At 47.2% G+C, this 8,815-nt stretch overlaps 2 protein-coding genes across 3 annotated transcripts in view; both read left to right on the plus strand.

The window, feature by feature from the left end:
* The window catches only part of S100a13 (S100 calcium binding protein A13), a 9,778-nt gene extending 5,196 nt beyond the window's left edge, over window positions 1-4,582 (plus strand). Inside the window, exon 3 of the mRNA XM_034500853.2 lies at window positions 4,365-4,582. Coding sequence (XP_034356744.1) covers window positions 4,365-4,496 — 132 coding nt within the window. The 3' untranslated portion in view covers window positions 4,497-4,582. The remainder of the gene's footprint in view (window positions 1-4,364) is intronic.
* A 2,078-nt stretch (window positions 4,583-6,660) lies between these two features.
* On the plus strand, window positions 6,661-8,815 carry S100a14 (S100 calcium binding protein A14). 2 transcript variants are annotated; one of them, XM_034500373.2, is made up of 4 exons: window positions 6,661-6,817; window positions 7,124-7,233; window positions 7,667-7,813; window positions 8,036-8,815. In XM_034500373.2, exons 2-4 carry the CDS (start codon window positions 7,204-7,206, stop codon window positions 8,171-8,173), a joined length of 315 nt encoding a protein of 104 aa, XP_034356264.1. In that variant the 5' UTR covers window positions 6,661-6,817; window positions 7,124-7,203; the 3' UTR covers window positions 8,174-8,815. The 2 variants fall into 2 exon arrangements, with proteins under 2 accessions (XP_034356264.1, XP_034356263.1); XM_034500372.2 differs by having other exon boundaries at window positions 6,676-6,817; window positions 7,107-7,233.

The following is an 8,815-nucleotide window of genomic DNA, read 5'->3' on the forward strand; positions in this document are numbered from 1 at the left end:
TGTATTTACTTAAATTCTAGTGAGTCCCACGTGTTTAATTTTCAAGAACTATTTATTTATTTATTTATATTTGATTTTTAGATATTTTAAGACAGAGTATCATTATGTAGCTTTAGCTGATCTAGAACTCACTGTGCCAAGCTGGCCTTGAGTTTACAATGGTCTCTTTGTCCTGGACTCCGATCTGGTAGGAATTACAGACATTTGACACTACACCTGGCTTATAGCATTTTATTATGTTAAGAGAGTCCAATAAATATTTTAATTAGGATCACATCAATTACATTTAAGGGAAAACTGCCATCTTTATACTATTGAGTCTCTCCAAGCTGTGGACTTCAAGTAGACAGTGTCAAAACCGGACTGAAGTCCAGAACACCTGGCTAGTGTCAGCCAAAGAATTGCTTGGCCTGAATACCCACACATAGCTGGTGTCAGGAGTGTTTTGTGTTGAAGCTGGGCTTGGAGGTGCACACATGCAGTCCCAGCACTGGAGAGGTGAAGGCAGGAGGATCAGGACTTCAAGGTCCTCCTCAGCTATCCAGTGGGTTTAAGACCTGCTTAGGCTACATGAGACCCCAACACAGGAAACAACCAGCCCAGAGAATGCTCTGTGTATGGTAGGACATGACTGTAATTCCCCCCTCCCCCCCCAAAATCACAAAATTGCAAAAGCAGCTTTCAAAGGGAATAAGAAAAAGTTTATTCTGAGCCAATTATGAGTAACCATGGCTAGAAATAGGAATTGGGTCGTCTGGAATGACACACGAGAAGGTGGAAGCAATTACACAAAGTTTTTATTTTCACTTTCTTTTCTCCTCCTCCTCTCCTCCTCCTCCTCTTCCTCCTCCTCTTCCTCCTCCTCCTCCTCTTCCTTCTCCTCTTCCTCCTCCTCCCCCCTCCTTCCCCCTCCCCCTTCCCTCCTCTTCCCCCTCCTCCCCTCCTCCTCCTCTTCCTCCTCCTCCCTCTCTCCTCCTCCTCTCCTTCCTCCTCCTCTTCCTCTTCTTCCTCCTTCTCCTCCTCCTTTTCCTCCTCCTTCTTTTTGAGGTAAGATCTTACACATCCTAGGCTGGCATTGAATTTGTTTTGTGTCTGAGGACAGTCTTGAATCTCCAATCTTGTGAATACCTCCTGAGTGCTGGGATTTCAGACTTGTGCCATCATACCTAGTTTATGTGGTGGTGGAGACAGAACCAGGGCTTTGTGCATGCCAGGTGAGCACTCTGCCAACTGAGCTATCTTCCCAGACTCATGAAGATTTTTTGTTTTTGTTAGGTTTTCTCTGTGTAATAGTCCTGGATGTCTTGGACTCACTCTGTAGACCAGGCTGGCTTCGAACTTATAGAGTTACACCTGCCTCTGTCTCCTGAGTGCTGGGATTAAAGGCATGCACCACCACACCTGGGCTTCCTGTGAAGTTTTCAATGTCATAGAACAGAGGGAATCAAGGCATTTTCTGATTATACTGGTGAGGACTTCAGGTTATGGAGGTTTCATGGCTAAGCCAAGCCTGGATAGCATCTCTGCTGTAGATGCTATCTGATGACTCTCTTAGCTTTAGGTTGGTGAACGCAAGCAGTAAGTTAATACTTTCCAAAGGTTTTACCTGCTATCAAGTCAGATATAGAAAGTGGGCGCTAAGTGACTAAAAGAGTAAGGGGCTAGAAATAGCTCAAGATACTTTTGGCTCCATATCTGTGACATTCCAACTTGTCACAATTATGGCATTCTAACCAGTCTGCCCCAAGGAAACTTTAACAGATTCTGATTCTACAGCATCTTTAGATTCTATAGATTCTATAGAATTTTTAACAGCAGTGTGGCTTTTTTCCCCTGGGAACTTCACTTGAGAGGAGGAGGAGGTGGCAGCAGCAGCAGGATCTAGAACTCAAGGCCATATAGTGAGTCTTTGTCTCAAAACAAAATAAGAATAGGTAGAACCCAAAGTAACTTTTTGTGCTAGATGTGAAGAGAGAGAAATTTGTTTTTTATTTTCTAATCAATTCCTTAGTTCAGTTTTCTTAGAGGAGGCCTAATTGTGACATCTGTGTGTAAATGCTGTTTCTTTTACTTTTCCTTTCCTTTCCTTTTCTCCCTCCCTCCCTCCCTCCCTCCCTCCCTTTCTTCCTTCCTGCTTTCCTTCCTTCCCTTCTTCCTTCTTTTTCTAACTGGTTATTATTCTTATAATTAAAAGCTATTAAGTTTTTTTTTTTTTTTTTTTTTTTTTTTTTTTTTTTTTGAGACATGGTCTCAATATGTATCCCAGGCAGGCCTCAAATTTGCTAGGTAGCTATGAATGATCTTGATCTGATCCTCCTGCCTTCACCTCCCAAGTGCTGGAATTACAAGCATGTGGCACTATGCCAAGTTTACCTATAAATAGTTTTGTGTGTATGGTACTAGAGGTTGAAGCTAGAGCTTCATACATGTTAAGTAAACTGCCCAGGGCTGAGCCATAACCATAGCTGTTGAACAACATTTGAAACAGACTCTCATTAAATAGCTCAGGCAGGCTTTGAACTCTGGATTCTCGGCCTTAGTCTCCTGGGTAGCTGAGATTACTGTCCTGCACCACCAGGCCTAGATCATTTCTAGACTCATTTCTAATATTTTTTTTGAGGGGGGTCAGGGTGCAGGCAAGGAAGAAAGACACAGAGCAGTAGCTAGGAATGGAATCACTGATTTAGAAAACCTGGTTCAAGCTGGAGCGCAGGCTTAATGGTTAAGAGCACTGACTGCCCTTCCAGAGGACCAGGACTCAGTTCCATTGCTCTGTGATGGCTCATCTCTGTCTATACTCCAGTTCCAGGGGATCCACACCTTCTTTTGGCCTCAACAGGCACTAGGCACATACATGGTACAAAATATAAAATAAAATAAAATAAAATAAAATAGCCGGGCGGTGGTGGCACACGCCTTTAATCCCAGCACTTGGGAGGCAGAGGCAGGCGGATTTCTGAGTTCGAGGCCAGCCTGGTCTATAGTCTACAGAGTGAGTTCTAGGATAGCCAGGGCTACACAGAGAAACCCTGCCTCAACCCCCCCCCCCAAAATAAAATAAAATAGAGAGAGAGAGAGAGAGAGAGAGAGAGAGAGAGAGAGAGAGAGAGTATGTGTATGTGTGTGTGTGTGAGAGAGAGAGAAAACCTGGACTCAAATATAGGTTCCAGCTATTCATCTATGCTTGGCACCAGTATCTAATTTTTCCAAGGTTTAAGTTTCTCATCTGCTAGGCAGACTTGTCACACCTTTCTTGTTAGATTAGTGGTGTATTTATTTAACCCATACTTATTGAAGGTCTATTCTGTCTTTTCCTGTCTTGATGAACAAACTTTAGCTGTGTACTTGACACTGAATGTATGGTGTCGAACAAGATAGAGAAGGTCCTTGTGTCACGGAGGCTGTCATCCTAGTAGATTGTGAGGATCAAGTAAAATAAATGATGTAGTATCGCCATGCCTGAACCAAGGACCTAAGACTGCTTGCTGCTCTTCCCTTCGGCTGGTAGTGGAGGTGTTGTACAATGAGTGAGCTTATGACACTGCTAAAAAACCCTTTCAGGAATTTGCTTTGTGGCATCTAGAGATCTGTTTGGCAGATTTTGCCTTTGTCTAAATGTTGATTCAAAGGTTGAGCATAAGGGCTGGAGAGATGGCTCAGTGAGTATGCACACTGCTCTTGCAAAGGACACAGGTTCAGTTCCCAGCACCCATGTGACAGCTTACAACCATCTGTGATTTCTGTTCAGTTATTTTCTTCTGACCTCTGTGAGCACCAGGCATGTATATGGTATACATACATACCACATGTTGGTAAAATGCCCATTCGTATAAAATAAAATAAATAAATCTAAAAACTAACATAATCCTTCTCCACCCCCCCACCCACCCCCCCGATCTCCCAGCATTGAGAATCTGACATCTACCAGGGGTTCAACAGTGACATTTATGTTGTAATTGTTTTTCTGGCAACAAATCCTTTCACTATGAAGTCAGGCTTGCAGAATCCATTGGTTTCATAGCCTTGACACTTTGTCAAGAGCACTCTAGAAAACCAGATAACCTTGTATTTTTGCTATTCCCCTGACCTACTAGGTGGTGACTAAATTGAGAAGATGGTAGGGCAATGCAAATGAGCAGCAGTGGCTGCTAGTGCTTTGTGAAGGAGGAAGGTAGTTTACGATCAGCCATAGTGTCAGCTCATGTCACTTCCATATGGGACCTCCAGACAGTGCAGTCCTGGGACCATAGCCTTTCCCTTCAGATCAGGAGTAGGGGTTGGCGGTGTCTGAGGGAAGGCACCTGTACTTCCATCTCCCTGCTCCGAGAGCTCTAGTCTAACCTTTCCCTTTTACATTTTCTTAGGACGTGGGCTCTCTAGACGAAAAGATGAAGAGTTTAGATGTGAATCAGGACTCAGAGCTGAAGTTCAATGAGTACTGGAGACTGATTGGGGAGCTGGCAAAGGAGATCCGAAAGGAGATCCGGAAGAAGTGAAGCCTGCTGTCGGAATGTGGGCAGTAGAGCCTGCTGGGCAGGGCAGGCTGCACTCCATTCCCCCAAATAAAGCTTTCTCCATGAAACACAGATGCTTATTCTTATACACCACCCTGATTTCTTTTCTTGAGACTGGGAGATGGGAAATCTCTGTCTTTACCTGAGGTGAAAACATGAAAATTATGGGTCCTTTGAAGACAAGAAATGTGATTCATCTTCAAATATACTACAGCATCTAGAACTATGTGATTTCTTCTTTTTTTCCTCCTCCCTCCCTCCCTCCCTCCCTTCTTCCCTTCCTTCCTTCCTTCCTTCCTCCCTCCCTCCCTTCCTTCCTTCCTTCCTTCCTTCCTTCCTTCCTTCCTTCCTTCCTTCCTTCCTTCCTGTCCCTCTGTTGTTGAGGACAGAACTCAGGTCCTTGAGTGTGTGTGGCATAGCAACAGATCTTGCACTAAGTAGGTGCTCAATGAATAAATAGTTGATGAGCAAAAAATGTACAGCGATTTGAGGCAGACGAGGCAGTTTTTGGAGCCCACCTCCACGTCTCCAGTTCCCACTTCCCCCCATATAACTCCTAGAATTTGTCCTTTGGCTGATAGTGGTAATAATGAACATTTTATCTGTATTACCCTAGTTAACTGTCACAGCTGTTAAGGTTAATTCAATTAATGTTTGCAGTGTTGAGGATTAGCCTGAGATCTTGCACGTCAGGCAATTGGGAGGAGCCTCAGCCCTCTCTTAGCTTTCTTTCTTTTTGTGTTATTTTTTAAAGATAAGAGTCTTGCTACCTTCAGCAATCCTCCTGCATCAACTTCACAGGTGCTGGGATTACAGGTGCATTACTCCTGGCTCTGAGGAAGTATTTTTCAGGAGGTTAGGTTACAAAGAGAAGCATGGCTGGAGCTGGCCTGGAGAAGTGCTGCTCAAACTTGACAGGGAGAGGGAGGGAGCACTTAGGGACAGAGATGTCTCTATCCAGCATTCCCTGACTCAGGGACAAGTGGTTTGGATAACTCACCACTAGAGAGAGTAGGGGTGTGGCAGTGATGTGAATCTCCTGGGTTGTCACTGCTGTAACTGTGGATGTCCACTTGGGGCAGCTAGTCAACCAGAGAAAAATTAGCAGAGACAAATTCCCCATCAAAAGGAAAGAGGCCTCAGAGGGACCTCAGAGGGGTTCCTGGGCTCTCCGAGGGGATGTTGGCAGAGACTTTGAGAGGTTTTCAGATTCCTCAGATGGCAAGAGCCTTATAGGGTCTCCAGGCTGAAGCGTTTCAGAGGTCTCCAAATGAGACATGTAGACAAATCCCTGATTGAGACCAAAAATACAGGGGCCCTCCAGCATGTGACACAGGAAGACTGTCTGGACACATGCTCTGATTTCAGAGTAGGGAAGGGAATTTTGACGCTAGGCCCATGCAATCCTTCCACTGACTCCTCTGCTTCCCCATGGCTTTAGGTTCTAGTCCTAGGCCGGTAGGAAGGCTAGTTGGGTTGGTCACAGTCCCAGGAAGTACAGTTCAGGTTCCCCCTGGGGTGCCTGGGTAGTAGCTGGGAGGGCTGGTATTGAGATGCTGTTCAGGGAGAGGGTAGGACTTTGAAGGAGGGAGGAGGTAGCAGTGTAACCAGTTTGGAGAGGTTGTTACCTGCCAGGTAACTCCTTTGAGCCTTGCACATGTGTACCCTGGCTCTGCAGGGTGCTGGCAGGACTTCAGGTGAAGGCTCAGTGCCATTCCCAGTACCGGGCACACTCCTCTGGCCTCTCCTTCCAACCTTTCATCTCTCGGCTGTCAGGACTAAGAAAGGCTTGGCTCTAGGTTTCAGCAGGCCAGCGTGTTTTTAGCCAAATTAGCTCTAGTTAGGAGGCAGAGGAGAGGGACGTCAAAGCACAGAGATCCATGGGCCTCTTTCAAGTTCCTCCTTCCTTAAACTTACCTTGATCAGCTCTTGCTTCTCTTTTGTAGACTCCCTCTGCTCCCCTGCCTCATAGCTGCTTCAAGTTCTTACTCTCCCAGCTAAGATCCCCTCTGCACCCCCAGCATTCTTCTCTCCCCATGACTCTGTAAGGTGATCTTGTGCCAGGGGCATCCCATACCCAGCCCTCCACGGCTTCCTTCTCATGATAGGGGTGGGGACTGACTCTAGAACTGCAGAAGGTGGGGCTCATAAAGCTGGCTCCCAGCCCAGGAGGCTGCAATAGCTGGGGTGGTTGAGGGATAAGCCCTTGGCCCTGCCCCGCTGGCCTCCCCTCCCTTCCCCCAGGTATAAGAGCTGAGCTCAGGTGAGCTGGCTCCTCCATCCTGTCTCCCAGCTGCCAGCAGGTAAGAAAGCTCTGCGCCTTCAACCTAGATGGGCTGTCCTCCTTCAGGGAGCACCCCATGCCTCTCTTGCCCAAGTCTTACAGGGGTGGCTAGCGGAGGAGGGAAGGAATGAAGCTGAGGGGGATTCCCTCTGAGTGAGTTGGCTTGGGGGCTGTGGCCTTAGATCCTGGAGTTTGGCAGGGACTGGATCAATGTGGAGTATACTCCAATCCCTTAGGTGAAGGTATATGTTGGGTGGAGCCAAAAGTGGTTATGAAAAAAAAAAGAATGAGCTCTCTTCTCACCGTAGGTCTCCCCCTCCTCTAGGCAGATCATGATCCATCAGCTCCTGTGGAGCAGGCTATAGGACAGACGACAAAACTCAACTCACAGAAGGACCAGGAACGATGGGACAGTGTCGGTCAGCCAATGCTGAGGTGGGCCCATTTATCTGGCCTGTCTTTCTGTTCTTACATTCTCCTCTTCTGTTTATGAGGGTTTATGCCCCACACTGAATTCTGCTCTTTTCCTAGACATTGGCCTGTAGATATTGCCAGCAAGCCCCAGATCCCCTCCCTTGTGCCTACACAGGGTGATGCAAATGAATTTCTTCTGGAAATAGGATGTCTGGGCACATGCTAGGGCCTGCCCTGCCTGAGATCGGGGGTGGTAGGGCTTGCCTAATCAGTGGCTTAGGGCAGAGGCCACCGTGCCCTAGACTCTGTTCTAGAGGAGAGGGAGTGGGGCAGGATTCTGGCCTCTATAAGTGTCTTCTAGCCACTTTCTACGCTGTTGGTTCTCCAAGCTCCCGAGAAGGGTGTTGTAGGATGGGTGGGTCCTCCTGATGTGGGTTGTATTTCCTATCTTCAGGACGCCCAAGAATTCAGTGATGTAGAAAGGGCCATTGAGACCCTCATCAAGAACTTCCATAACTACTCTGTGGAGGGTAAAAAGGAAACACTGACCCCTGCTGAACTTCGAGACCTGGTTACCCAGCAGCTGCCACACCTCATGCCGGTACTGAGGGAGTGGACTCCCCCTCTCCCCATCCATACCCCTGACTTCCCAAGCTAGTGTTCCAAGACCCCACCCACACTGGCATTGGGAACTCCCTACCTTTCCTCCTTTTGGACGAATGGTAGGCTTCTGTCCTACCACTTCACTTGCCTCAGGCCAGGGTGGGGCAGGAAGATCTGGAAGTGCTGTCTTGTTGAGTTTTGATGTCTTTCCTGTCCTCAGAGCAACTGTGGGCTAGAAGAGAAAATTGCCAATCTGGGCAACTGTAATGACTCGAAACTGGAGTTTGGAAGCTTCTGGGAGTTGATTGGAGAAGCAGCCAAGACTGTGAAGATGGAGAGGCCTGTTGCTCGGAGCTGAGGACTTCTGCTTGGAACTTGTTGGGGGTGTTGGGGGTAGGGGATTTTAGAGGCCCTGGAAATAAAACTTCTCTCAACCCCCACCACCCCCTTCCCCACAATGCATCTCTCCTCATCTCTGCAATGTTCAAGTTCAGGATAGACTTCCCTGTGGGCTCTGGGGAGCTCCTGGGTCCAGAAGTCCTCATCTCAAGGGAGCTCAGGGGGTGGGTTGGGGCTGGAGAGGATGTGCAGGGATCCTGGAGGGGTAAGGGCCAAGCAATGTGGTTGTAGGGGAAGGGCAGAAAGGAATTGGGCTATGGGACGTGATCCAAAGAGTGGGGCTGTGAATTGTGGGGCTGTGAGTCTGGCTGCATATTTGGTCCTGAAAAGAGTATCTGAGAACCTACCCCATTCTAATGTCCAACCTAAACTGTAGTTGTCTGCCCTGTGCTATCCTTGTTGCTTCTAGCTCTGCCCCATTCTCCTTCCAGTGTCTGTCCCTGAGTAGGGGCAGGGGAAATAGGAGCAGAGTTGCAAAAGAGGCTGAGAAGGGCATGACTTCATGACTTCGGGGTGAGAGGACCAGCTAGCTGCTTGGGCATTTATGGATGATAGTTATTTTATATCATTTGATTAATAAAAAATATTGGAAAATGTAAAA

This window comes from Arvicanthis niloticus, chromosome 4 (genome assembly GCF_011762505.2).
Source record: "Arvicanthis niloticus isolate mArvNil1 chromosome 4, mArvNil1.pat.X, whole genome shotgun sequence".
In the NCBI taxonomy this organism is placed as follows: domain Eukaryota; kingdom Metazoa; phylum Chordata; class Mammalia; order Rodentia; family Muridae; genus Arvicanthis; species Arvicanthis niloticus.